This window comes from Alosa sapidissima, chromosome 19 (genome assembly GCF_018492685.1).
Source record: "Alosa sapidissima isolate fAloSap1 chromosome 19, fAloSap1.pri, whole genome shotgun sequence".
In the NCBI taxonomy this organism is placed as follows: domain Eukaryota; kingdom Metazoa; phylum Chordata; class Actinopteri; order Clupeiformes; family Clupeidae; genus Alosa; species Alosa sapidissima.
In genome coordinates, this window is record NC_055975.1 from 8867806 (window position 1) to 8881954 (window position 14149).

At 39.3% G+C, this 14149-nt stretch overlaps 1 protein-coding gene across 1 annotated transcript; it reads left to right on the forward strand.

Annotated features, from left to right (window-relative positions):
* The first annotated feature begins 4147 nt into the window (after positions 1-4147).
* hhipl2 (HHIP-like 2) lies at positions 4148-6538 on the forward strand. Its single transcript, XM_042071319.1, has 6 exons — positions 4148-4468; positions 4760-5076; positions 5163-5306; positions 5657-5988; positions 6116-6242; positions 6352-6538. Exons 1-6 carry the CDS (start codon positions 4262-4264, stop codon positions 6437-6439), a joined length of 1215 nt encoding a protein of 404 aa, XP_041927253.1. The 5' UTR covers positions 4148-4261; the 3' UTR covers positions 6440-6538.
* The last annotated feature ends 7611 nt before the right edge of the window (positions 6539-14149 follow it).

The following is a 14149-nucleotide window of genomic DNA, read 5'->3' on the forward strand; positions in this document are numbered from 1 at the left end:
AGGAATTATCCGGAGTAAAATGCATTTTACGGGCATGTCATTTCACCGCTACAAAACGCTATTTTTATACCTCTTCTACACAGGGGCGCAGCTACCCATTTTTTGAGGGGTATGCAACAACAAATTGGCGCCCCCCCAACATTGTTTTATTTTTGTTTAATTGTTCTAAAGTGCATTTTACTCCGGATAATTCCTTTAAGCAATCAGAAAAAACTGTAATATCTGCAGCGTCTACACCAAATTGCACGATATCTACATGCGCCATCTGGTGGTGTGGGACAAATAAACGGCAATACATGCGCAGTTTGTATCTGCCAATAATATTGAGTCATTTGAAATGCATCCATATTTGTAGGTTTTCTTTTGTTCTATTTATCTAAAAAAAAGGAAAAAAATTCTCTCTCAGCAATACTACACTGCGTGTAGAAAGACCAATGTAGAGTTTAACTTCACGATTGACCAATGGATGGATCAATATGTTTCTAGAAACGTAGGCCTGTTGGCAGGAATTTGTCATTTTTAAACATTGCCTCAATGAATAAAATATAGATTCCATGGCATGCTCTTTACCGGGCTGTCATTTTAAACATTGCCTCAATGAGGGAAATATGGATTTCATGGTATGCTCTTTACCGGGCTATTAATGATATCATGCTGAAGTTATTAGAGGTGTTTGCTCGGTCTCTACCTCTGCCTGCTCAAGCCACTCACGCACGTACTGTACGCACACATACACCCGCACCACTCAGCACTCACTATAGCCTACACACACCCCCACGCACGCGCGCGCACACACATACTGTACACACACACACACACGCACGCACACATACATCTGTAGGCTACATATGCAAACACTTGGTCTCTACCTACCTGTGTGTGTTTCCACACAGCAAAATGAGGGAGCGGGAATGTCATGGAACCCAAGGTGCGGGTTTATGGAAGACTTATGGAAGACTCCGTAACCAGCGGATCCACATCAGGAGAACAACTTTAAGGATTATTCTTACTGAACTCACATTGCTCAGTTTGGTGCGACAAACGTCTTCGCATCCACAGTGTTTAGACTTTCAGCCACCATTCAAGCCAACGACACACCTAGAGTTTTGCACCCATTACGATACATTCGGATGCTGTGATCAAGATGCTGACAGTACCATTGCGGAGAGGTATTGGGATCTGATTGACTTGAATCCTGAAGACTATGAACGTTGTGGTGATTTATTGAAAGACATTATGTGTCAGGTAATTTTTTTTATGCGCCAACTGGTCAACTTGGGTTTCATGTTGGACTTCATATTTGATGTTTAGTCATGCATTGTGTTTATGTGAACTCTAATTAATTACTCTAACTCTAACTAATTAATACTATCATTAATACTTTTTTATCATAACATAAAAGCACCTTAATGGTGGAAGGCTCATCCCCGAATTCAATTTTGAGCCTGCTGTATTTTAGTTAATGTAAGTGGAAAAAGTCGCGACGAGGTTTAAATCTGGGATGCGTAACCCACGGTTACCACAGTGGTTGCGCAAGGACCCATGGGACGGTAAGTGTTTAGCATTTAGCTATTGTTATGATACAATAGGCAGAGTGATGATTTATTAAAACCATGTGCAATTACATGGAGCTCATCTATATTGTTATTATTCCCTCTACTTAACTTTTTCACTAGCTAGCCTACTTCACAAAATCTCTACAAAATAAGGCGTATGCTTCATTGCTGTTACAAAAACGGTATAGCATAATTACAAAATAAATATAAATAAAATATTACTTTAAAATGAACGAATTCACCTTTGGGCAGTGAAAGGCATGAATTGGCAATGAATTGGAATGTTTTACAGATGTTGTATATTCATTTTATTGTGCTATGTGTAATATGTGACAGATGTGATAGTGATTAAGAGGAGCCTCAAACGCCATCTTGTAGCTATGGTAGCACAAAGAGCATCACATGCGCTTCTTTAATGTTTGTCTTGTCACATCAAGGTCTCTTCACTTTTAACGTCTTTTATATGCTGAAACAGCTAAAGGATTTGATGGAGAGCTGCACTGAAAACACATGGCTGTGCTCATCCCTCTACACTTGTCTCTGTCTCAGTCTGACTCTGATCACTGTTAGGGTAGATTTCCCTGAGGCCAGACTGAATGACCTTATATGGTATTCATTCAGATGTATGGCAGCTTGTGAAATGCATTACTGTGCCAACTGTACTCAAAACAAAGAACTGTTATTTGGATCATTAGGTTGAAAACTATGTTGCTTTAACCATATCAATTCTTAAAAGTCAGGAGCTGCAATATCCATCCGTTGTCACCATAACTTAATTTGCATTTTATTGTGTTGAAGAAAATGGCTTCATATTTTGTATCAAAATACTATAGGTGTGTATTTTTGTATATAGAATATTGGCAAATGTGATCATAAAAGTGCAAAACAATGAATGTAGCCTCTGATTGGTGCTGACTTAGTAATATTGAGATTCAGGAAGATGATCCAGTGCAAGATGAATAACGTCTAGGTTGCTCGTACACACCCCTCTCACACACCAACCATCAGTTGAACTTTAATCATCAGAACGCAAGAAACCCGTTATGTGGTTCCTCTGCAACATTGTTCAAAAAGTTGGCTCACGTGTCATCCATATCTATGCCCACTGCTGTCAATAGAACCCCATTTAGCACTTAGTTAAAAACCAACTGAAAGGGTATCCTACCTGATCAACAGCTTTACACAGTGCAATATAATTCTGGGCATGTATTGACAATGTCAGAGACTTCATTCTCAGTATTATATGGCAGTGTACCATGAGGTTGAAGTCGTTATTTTAAGGTAATAGAACTACGTTGCTTTAAGCCCACATTCTGTGGCTCTCAGTAGGTTCGGTGGTTAGTTTGTGCCACTTGACAAGTTCAGTTGTGACTTCTTGAGTACATCTCTGATACAATAGGCTATGATATGTTACAGGCAGGTCTGCATAGTTGATCTGTTGACTGTTTGCAGAGGTATGGCATGTCCCGTAGGCAGAGAAAAGCTGTTGTTCTTAAACACTGCCCACTTTATCAACAGAGTCAGTGTAGTGATGAAGGAATAGATTAAATAGACAGATATGGAAGGTTTAAAAAGTGATTTCATGTTCCCTTTTAATAGTGTTTAGTATTTTCAACAACAAAAAAATACAGTATTTCATTTAATACATGGCATGGCTACTGTATTTTGTCATTTGTTTTGATACACTTAAAATTATTATTAAAATTTAAAAATACATTTAATACATAGCACCTGAACTCTTCTACTATGTGCCATACTGTTATAACAAGTGCAGAATGCAGTTTGGCATTGGCATCCATTATTTCCTAAAAGAATGACACATTTTGATTGGTCTAACCACACAACTGGCAGCATTTCTGGGTCATGTCTAAATATTCTTCTTTTTATGGTGTTTTAACCAGAATTTGTAGATGGAACATCAAATTGTGTTCACAGACAATGCTTATCGAAGGTTTTCTCAAGCCCATACAATGATTTCCATGACAAAAACATATCTGTTTTTAATGCAATGTCCTGAATATCGCAGCCAATACTGTTTTTTTAGCCCTGTTTCCTGTATACAAAGATTCCTCTGAATTCTCTGATTATTGAATGATATTATATACTAAAGATGATGAAATCCCCAAATTCTTCACAATAAGTCAGATATTTTCATAAAGTAGAATAAATTGTTGGGTTCAACATTTGATATGTTGTCTGTGTTCCTTTTGCAGCTAAATGTTGGCTTATGAGATTTGCACATTGTATTCACATTTTACAAAATGTCGCAACATTTTTGGAAGCAGGGTTGCAATTATGATGGCAGTCAGATAGACTTCAAACCATGTTCAAGTCTTTGCTGCTAATTACAGAACTTATGAGCTGTCAAAAGTCTATTATTTTGCTTATATTTATGATGTTGTGTAAACCCCACTGGCTTAATTAATTTAATTAATTTATTGTGCTTATAGAGCGCCAAAACATTACACATGTATCATGGCGCTTGCCCATGAAAATTAATGAAAAGAACATTTAGCACAGCCGTGAATATGAATTGCTATCATGAATATTGCTAATGCGACCATTTGTTTACCCAGGAATGTTCCCCTTATGCAGCCCACCTGTTTGATGCAGAGGACCCCTACACCCCAGTGCGGGAGTTTCCAGGCCTTTGCTTCTCCTATTGCCATGATTTCCACACCAAGTGTGGCTTCTTCGTGAAGTACATGACAGACAACAGTGTTCTTCAGGAGGCATCGGACAAGGGCAGCATCACCTTCTGCAGTCTCACTGAACTATCTGACAGGGATTACTGTTATCCCAATGTGCTCCAAAACAACTACCTCTCCAACAAACTTGGCAAAGTGAAGGAGGATCCCATGGGCTGTGTCCAGCTGTGCCTGACAGAGGTGGCCAATGGACTGCGAAACCCGGTGTGTATTATGTAATGTCAATTAACAGGCATTTGTACCAGCTGTCAGTCTATACAGATTGCATGGTAGAGTAGATTAGGATGGTGATGGTAAAGAAAGCTCTAAAAACATCTATAAGAAATGGCACGAGAGTAATGGCTTTTGATGGGCAAATGCCATGATGTTAAACATTTATCTATAGCATAGCACCTGCAGAGTGTCAACCTTTGCAGTCTCAGATGAGATGTCACCTTTAGGTTTGCAGTGCAGAAGTATGTCCTAAGATGCAGCTCATTGTTTGGACTGTTGCAGGTGCTGATGCTCCACAGTGGAGATGACACCCACCGCATGTTCGTGGCTGAACAGGTGGGCTTCGTGTGGGTGTACCTGAGGGACGGCAGTCGCATGGAACAGCCCTTCCTGGACCTGAGCGGCGAGGTGCTGACCACCCCCCGGCTCGGGGACGAGAGAGGCTTCCTGGGCCTAGCTCTCCATCCACGTTACCGTGCCAACGGACGCTTCTTCATCTACTATTCCATCCTGGTGCAGGGCAGCCTGGAGAAGGTCCGCATCAGCGAGATGAAGACGTCCGCCCACGACATGAACAGAGCCGACCACAACTCTGAGAGGTTCGCTGCGACGCCGAAGTGGGGAGTCTTGGTATCTGTAGCCTGGATAAGGGGCATGCTTTTAAGGTTCTTAATCTCTTTTGCAGGGTCATTCTGGAGATAGAGGAGCCAGCTGCAAACCACAATGGTGGGCAGCTGATGTTTGGCCTTGATGGATACCTGTACATTTTCACAGGAGATGGCGGAAAGGCAGGGGATCCTTTCGGGAAATTTGGAAATGCTCAAAATAAGTGAGTATTGTGTCACTAAAAATGACACAATGCTGGCTAGAGCATCTACTGAATACAAAGCTAGATGTTTCAGTGCTCATGAGAAAAACCCTGCATGACGTAACATTATGAATATGGTTTCAATCATTCACAAAAAAATATCCCCCTTCGTTGCATTAGTGAGACTTTGTTTTTTTTACTCAGATAATCTTTTTTTTGACCAGAACATAAAGCTAACTAATTCCAAAAAATGACAGGTACCGTTTGATCAGTAACATTACTCCTTTAACTCTTCTTAAGATATATCACAATAGAATCCTTACTACACATCATTTCTAAATTGATTTTCCTCTTCTTTTCACTGCTTCCAGGAGCGCTCTGCTTGGGAAAGTTTTGCGCATAGACATAGATGGCAGCAGCCTCGACAGAACTCCATATAGGATCCCGCCTGATAACCCTTTCATCGGAGAGAAGGACACGCGGCCAGAGGTGTATGCCTACGGTGTCAGGAACATGTGGCGCTGCTCAGTGGACCGAGGCGACCCCGTCACCCACTACGGCAGGGGCAGAATCATCTGTGGCGACGTGGGCCAAAACCGTTATGAAGAGGTGGACATCATCGTGAAGGGAGGCAACTACGGATGGAGGGCCAAGGAAGGCTTTGAGTGCTTTGATATTAAGCAGTGTTATAACTCCTCGATGAGTGAGTACAGTATCAATGATGCTGAGAGCAACTTTATGGCATATGCCCTTTTTAAAAATCTATTTCCCTTTTTAACCACATTCAGCATTGCATGACACACAATTAACCTTTCCATTTTAATTGACAGAGGATATCCCTCCAATATTTGCTTATGGGCACCACATTGGAAAATCCATAACAGGGGGTTATGTGTACAGGGGATGTGAGTGGCCCAATCTCAATGGCCTTTATATCTTTGGAGACTTCATGAGTGGGTATGTGTTTTTATGATCTGCTATGAATTTGATTGAATACTAATCTGGTAAGAGCAATCAAACAAAGCAAGCTTTTAAAATTGTGCTCTATCTGACTCTGTTTTGAAAGACTTGCTTCATTTTGGTTTGGTGTAGGCCATTCCAGACACTCATTTAAATACAACTGCAAGGACAAGGGAAGGAACATACGAGTTTAGGGTGATTCTATTCCCACAACTGAAAAAGCTGTGACCTGGGATGAATGATTTTTAAGAGGGGCCAAAATGCTTGACTCGTGCCATGTGCATTGGCTGTTGTCCCTTAGTCGGTTGATGGCCTTACAAGAGGATAAGGTCACTGGGACCTGGAAGGAGAAGAGCATATGTATGGGAGACACAGCCACCTGCTCGTTTCCAGGACTCATCAACCACCATCATAAGTCCATTATCTCTTTTGCTGAAGATGAAGCAGGTGATTTTTGGAACATTTTAAGAAATGTATACAGTAGAGGAGTTCACTTTTTTTCTCTTTTAAAACCTCTTATCTGCTGTGCTTGTGTAGGTGAACTGTATTTCCTGGCCACCTCATATCCAAGTGCTATGTCTCCTTTTGGAACGATATACAAGTTTATGGATCCCTCCAGGTACTGTATCATACAAAGCTAACTTTTCTTTGATGTTCAATTCCTTGTGCTATATGTAAGGGATTTCCCACAACAACCAATCAACAACCAAGCCTAATAAACATCAAAAACAAAATCACCAACAAAGCAACCTATGGGGGAAAAAAACATCACCAACACTGCAGCTTTCACTATTCATGCAACACGGCTTAAATGACCGCTTTTATAGAAGCTGATGCGAAATAGGACAATACATAGTGGTCAATGTGAGAAGAGCAGTATACAGTCATACAGTAGGCATTGTGCACATTGCTTCAGTAGGTTAGCTATTACTCATTCAAGTGAGACTCAGGTTTACACATGTCTTTAATAAGGTTCTTGGCTGCTGCTCGGTAAAAGTGGTTGTTAAATGCACAGATGGATAGTAACTCTCATTTCCAGTGCCTGAATGTGCTTCTGCATCTCTCGACTCTTAAAGTAGCTTTCCTTAATGCCTTAATTTGATTGTGCATCACAGTATTACATGAAGACCCTCCATAGTGAGGTTAAATCTTCTCAGTTGGGACAGGTCACTGTATGAAAATATCTGCCTGTTCCAACATTTGAACACATGGTTTGCATTCTTTCTCCTCTTATCTTGGAATCTCCTCTGCATGGCAGTCTTTTATCCTTTTCGTGAAAAAATGCACACTCAAAGCAAAATAGAGCTGATTTGTAAACTGATGATGTTATTATCTAGGCCTATCTGTGAACTTAATCCATTCTTCTGGTTGAAAGTCTGTCACTATGACTACTTGATTATCAGTAGTTGATAGACAAATAATAAATCTGCCCAAGTGTTTTGAGTCATCACATCAGTTAAAATCAGGCCAAAGAGTAGCTCTCCAAGATTTTGCATTCTGCATTCTGCATTCAAGACAGTGTGACACATATTTCACTGAAGTTCTTTGTCATCAAAAGGTATTTGTTCAACTTGAATATGTCCACTCATGATCTACAAACCAGACAGACTAGTGGAAAGAGAAATCAGCCAAAGCACAATTATTGAATCCCCAGCCGTTCTCAGTATAATCTCCACTGATTTACAGCCTAGTCAGGTCACGTGACCTGATTACGTGCTAACCTGTGAGTTATTGTTGAATAGTGTGCCTAGGAAAGACAACTAAATGTATCCTATCCAGTAGCTGAACGAAAAAGGAAATCCAAGGCACTCTTCTTTCAGAAAAAAAATATAAAAAGCCTTTATTTTAATAACCATATCATGATTGAAAACTTTAACAACAAGTGAGCTCCCAACACCAAAGAGCACCTTGGAATACCTAACTTCCGAGCACTTTGGACCTTTTCTTTGTAAAGTATCCTATCCAGTGCAAAGTAATTATCATTTGGATTGTTTTTTACCTCTTTGCAGGAGAGCAGCTCCAGGGAAATGTAAATACAAGCCACTTCCTGTGAAAGTCAGAGGCAAAACAGTTCCTTTTGTTCCAAGAGAATGTAAGTCATTATTTGTTGTTATTATTTTGTTTATTTTGACTGTCACTTGAGTCAGTGGTTTGATACCTTTACATATTTTTCTTATTCAGATTTACATATTCCTTATTTAGATAAAAAAAAAATACCAGGGCTGTTGTCAAAAAAAACAAACATTCTATGTCCTTCCTTACCCACTTTTCCATGGAAAATGTCCTGTGGCAAAGGAGTGAAGGAGAATATGGACTTATGCAAAGCCAGCTGTGATGCTAAGAGGATTTGACTGATTACATTAATCTACAGTTAGATTGACTGCTATTACATTAATATAATTAATAGTGGATGTTACTGAAGTGGTCGATTAAAAGTAAGCGACAAGTAAGGTGGCACTGTCTCCTTTCCTCTGGTAAATGATGGAGTATACTGGAGCTAAAAAAGGAACCAAGGAATGGTGGCTGCCATTTACTGTAGAAACCCGTTTCCAAAAGAAGTTGAGATGCTGTGCAAAATGTAAATACAAGTAAAGTGTGATAATCTACAGAATAGTAAACCCATATTTAGTTGCAAAAAAAGGAAACACATCAAATGTTAAAACTAACAAATTTGAGTCATCAAAAGAAAAGGGAGTCCAAGGCACTCTTCTTCAAAAAGTTATAAAAAGCCTTTATTTAAACATGGCTATTTTTTAGGTTAAAAAACATGATCTGGGCAAACACCCACGCGTAGCGGAACAGAGCCTTCTTCAGGGTATGTTTTTTTTTTTTTGAGTATTCCATGGAAAGATATAAGCTCATTTTGAATTTGATGCCAGCAAAATGTGCCCAAGGCTACAATGGCCTGTCCCAGGGTACATCATGGAATATAAAACGTGAATATGAAAACCCCACACTGAAATCATATACCTGATAAGAGTATTTTTCAAAAAACAATTAAAAAATAATTTAGTTTTAGTTTTAACAACTGACAAGTTGTCTTTGCACTATTCTCAATCAAATTTAGTAGGGTTTGCGTGATTTGCCAATCATAGCATTCAGTTTTTATTTGCATCTTACATAGCATCCCAACATTTTTAGAAACTGGGCTTTTTCATTCATTTACAATTCTAAGCAAAAAAATACTGTTTGATCACAGCCTAGATCCAGGGTCAATATTCAGTCTTTTTATGTCACTTTAGCCTGCTCAAGAGTGCACTGGGATTTTAATTGTTCTATTGATATTACTTCTATACATTCTAATTTTGTCTGTATATTTCAGTGACTGTACTGGATGTCAATGAAATGCCTACAAGACCTCCTCTTAAAAAGCTAAAAAAGTATACAACCAAAGCACCCATCAACAGACAACCTAAAACCACTCTACCTGAGACCAGCAATATTTCTCCAATAAGTAAGACCACTTTACCATCTACTTCCTCGAATTCAAGATCTACGAGCCAAACACTCTCCCAGCAAACTCTACAGAAAAAGCTAGAGACATTTACAACCAAATCACCTGGGACAACTGAACTTGAAATCACTACACATACTGAGAGTAATATTGCTCCAATAACTAAGAACAAAACAAATGTACTGCCTATAAGAAAGTCCACTTTTATAACAGCTTCCTCAAATGCAACAGTTACAAACCAAACACTCTCTAAGCGAAAGACTGCAGGAACTCCACAGAAAACGTTGAAGACATTTACAACCAAAGCACCTGTGACAACTGAACTTATAACCACTCCACGTACTGAAAGTCATATTGCTCCAATAACTAAAAACAAAACTGCTTCATTTCCTATAAGAAAGTCCACTTTACCAGCAACTTCCTCGAAAGCAAGAGCTACAAACCAAACACTCTCCAAGCAAAAGACTACAGGAACTCCACAGAAAAAGCTGACGACATTTACAACCAAAGCACCTGTGACAAGTCAGTCTGAAACCACTGCATGTCCTGAAAGTAATATTGCTCCAATAACTAAGAACAAATCTACCTCACTCCCTGTAAGTAAGTCAACTTCCCTAGCTACCTCCTCAAAAGCAAATTCTTTGAACCAAACACTCCAAGCAAGCAGAAGCCTCAAAGACAAGTGAAGAAGATCACTCAGATGAAGGCAAAGACAGGAGTCAGATATCCCAAAGCAGAATTTCAAAAATGGAGAAATCAAAAATGACCAAACGGGTTGAAAAAGGAACAATGAAATCAGTTAAAATAAAAACCAGCAAAGCTCAAGCCAACACAAAAAAGAAAAAAGGATAATGATATTACGATTAAGTTGAATTTAAACTGATGTTGTATGTCTAGGTCCGTTTGTGCCCAGCATATGTGACGACCTCACATTAGGAATTCACCTTTTCTGGTGTAAATATAAAATGTTGAGACCAAATGTATTGCACTAAAATGATGACAAACAAATAAAGAGATGCAAAAACAGTGGTAAAAATAAAGTTATGAAAAAGAAAGATTAGATTGTTTTCTAAACCTGAACAGTTGTTTGTGTCCTAAGCAATGTTTCTCTCCTTGGAAAGCTATGGAAAGAGCTTGTTACTTAGGTCACTAATCAGACTGGACACGATGCTGCTAGCTATTTGTTCATATATCTGTCACTCACACAAACATATAGTTCGGAGACCTGATTTTTTTTTCAAATCCATGATAGTATGACAACACAATTTAATAATGATTGAATAGTAATATAGTATCCAAATGTCCATGTTGACAGCTTATGAAGTTGGTATTGCTCTAAGGCATTGTTTCCCAACCTTGGTTGGGGGCGCCTGAAATTCAAATGGGGTTGCCTGCGATATTGGGTCTTAAAATTCTTAAAATCTTAAAATTGACCAGTACATTACATAAGAATTTACATTGAATAAAACAAATATCAAAAACCTCATTAAACTAATATGGATTCTTCATTGCAATCTAGTCACGTAAAATTGAACTTAGCTCGCATTAGACCAGTGGTCCCCAAACTTTTTCTTCCGAGGGCCAGCTCACTATGCCTGGCTCTAAGAGAGGGCCAGAGACTCGGAGTATATCAGTAACCATAAATAGCTTAGCGCTGTGAACAAAGGCAGTCTACCTTAGTTGAATATTCCATTACATTTAATCAGGCTATTGCAATTTAATACCATTGTTATCTGTGTTTATATTGCCATCATGCCATATCAGTGTAAAATGTAGCTCAAATGAAATAATAATAATAGCATTCTCAAAACTATAAGCAGGGAGTCCCAAAAGTATATTTTGAACTCTGAACTTTGCATAGGCTACACAGCTCAAGTTGTGAACAAGCAATATCCTACAAATAATTTAAAGTTCTCAAACTATGAGTTTTATGAAGTGGTGGCAGAAACATCTGAAATGACCACCATTCTAACTTTCACTCACCTAATGAGAACTTTGTGAACTCTGTATGAACATTTGAACGAGTGACTAAAAAATATAAATAATTATACCAGAAAGTTCCAGAATTATGACTTGAATAGAAGTTAGTTCGTTATTAACAATTAATTGATACATTTTTAGAATACTTTGAGCACTGATGCAGTCAGCAGAGGCCTCTTACATTGTTTGCAGGTAGGCCTACTATACATTTCATTCCGTTTTCGATGGCAAACGCGAAACAGCGCCAAAACAACCACCAGTGGACAAAAAGAGTATTACATGTGCACTGTTACTGTAAGACCCGCTATAGAGAATGAATGGGCGAAATTACGGAGGTTATAGTTTGACGATGTCGTACTCCCGTGCGGGCCGGATCCAATATACCAGGGACATGTTTTGGGGGGCCACCTAAAATGAGGTGGCAGGCCGTAGTTTGGGCACCACTGCATTAGTAAGTTTTGTGACAAAATAGGGTCATCTGTCAAAAAAGGCTGGGAACCCCTGCTCTAAGCTCTGTCTGCAAAGCCATCTTTTAGACAGTCCTCCAGGCTGAAATGTGTTATAGAGATGCATATCAATCTCCTGTACAACTGTCTGGAGGCACAAGGGCCTTTGTGAGTTTCTAGAGAGTTTGTATCCTGTATTATAACCAAGACAGAGTGGCAGGGCTGGAGCCGAAGGGGAATGTTGAAACCCCTGCGTACATGCCCTGGCCTGGTCTCCTGCTTTAATGTAAACCTATGAAGGCCCTCATCCAGTTGGGATGCTGCATGCGGCATGTGATTTGCATATTACTCTGAAGACAACAATTCCGTAATGTCCTGAACGTTTTGCGTAATACACAAAAAGGAAAGAAGTGAGTAGAATTGCACACCCCCAGGCAGACCACATGTTTTCAGCATGTCGATTTGGCTATATGATAATCTTCCAATTATCATACCTGCACACAGTGGTATATGGGAATTTCCCCTGACAATCCATTACCTGAACATTATCAAATGAGATAACATTGAGGAGAATTCTCAATGGTTTAATAAATTGTGTCAATAGAATTCACACTCAAAATAGATGTAATTAACAGAAAAAGAAATATATCTTGACATGTGTGACTTTACAAGCAGGAGGGGAAAAGTGGTGATCTATCACAAACGTGTCACTCAGGCCTACCACCAATGCTGCGTCACCACGGAGACTGGGCAGATAAACGAAGGCCATGGAAAACGTTTGTCATGAATCCCAAAGCCAGAGTATGATTGCCATGGCCTCTGAACCCCGCTCTGCTGCTATGGGCCAGTGACAGCTGCTTGAGGCACTTCACGTGGAACTGCAAGCCGTCGGTCACTGGGACAAAGCCCCACTGCTGAGGGAACGCTACCACGCAGGTGAGAGCGAGGAGTATAGAAGATCTGCCCATTTTGGGAAAAGGTTTTTTAGGATCAAACTCTCAAGTCAAGCTGCCGAAGGAAGCACAGATGTTTTGTGATGATAAGAGTTCACACTCACTCACAGGTAATGGGGGCAGGGTGATGACAGAGTCAGTAAAAGACATCCACACAAAATTGGCTCTCGGGTTTCCTGGAGGCAACATGACTCATTGTTACTTCTCTTGAATTGTGCGATTAAAGCGATTTATAGCAGCTGAAGATAAGCACTGTTGTGAAATGAATTCTCTGAATACACTTAAAATGAGCTATGTTAGGCAAGAGGAAGAAACACTGAGTGCACCTTACGGGTCCCTGAGTCAACTCCACTTTCAATAACACCATACATTTTATATGACCACCAGAATGCTATACACAGTAATTGTTCATAAAGATGTGCATAAACCGAAGGACAGTGTTTTATCCTAATGCAAAAAAGTGCATTAGACTCACCCGTATATTAACCATGGTTTATTAGTGTTTTTCTGATTGCTTAAGCACATTTTTTGTAACTATTGGCTATTTTTGCAAAACTCTACACACAAATAAGAAAACCTTTCACCAAAGCAAAACATTGTCGTTCTCTTGCAAAAGCTAATAAACCTTGCTTTCACACCTTCGTAAAAATGATATTTTCGTATAACACAAGCCATCACATTACAGTTTTTTCTGATTGCTTAAGCACATGTTTGTAACTATTGGCTATTTTTGCAAATCTCTACACACAAATAGGAAAACCTTTCATCAAATCAGCAAAACATTGTAGTTCTCTTGCAAAAGCTAACACACCTTGCTTAACTCTTCAGACCTTCGTAAAAATGGTGTTTTCCTATCAAACAGTAAACACAAGCCATCACAATAATTGTGCCAACTACACACTGATGGTATGAATAAAAACACATCTGGCTTTTGCTTTCTCTGTGCACAAGGTAGGCTATGTCAGTTTGAGGTCATACTTTTGTCATAGTTCTGTAAACATACAGGGATCCAAACTTCAATTTGCTTATGTATAGTGCTTAGGCTGATTGCAAAGAACTAATTATCTAAAA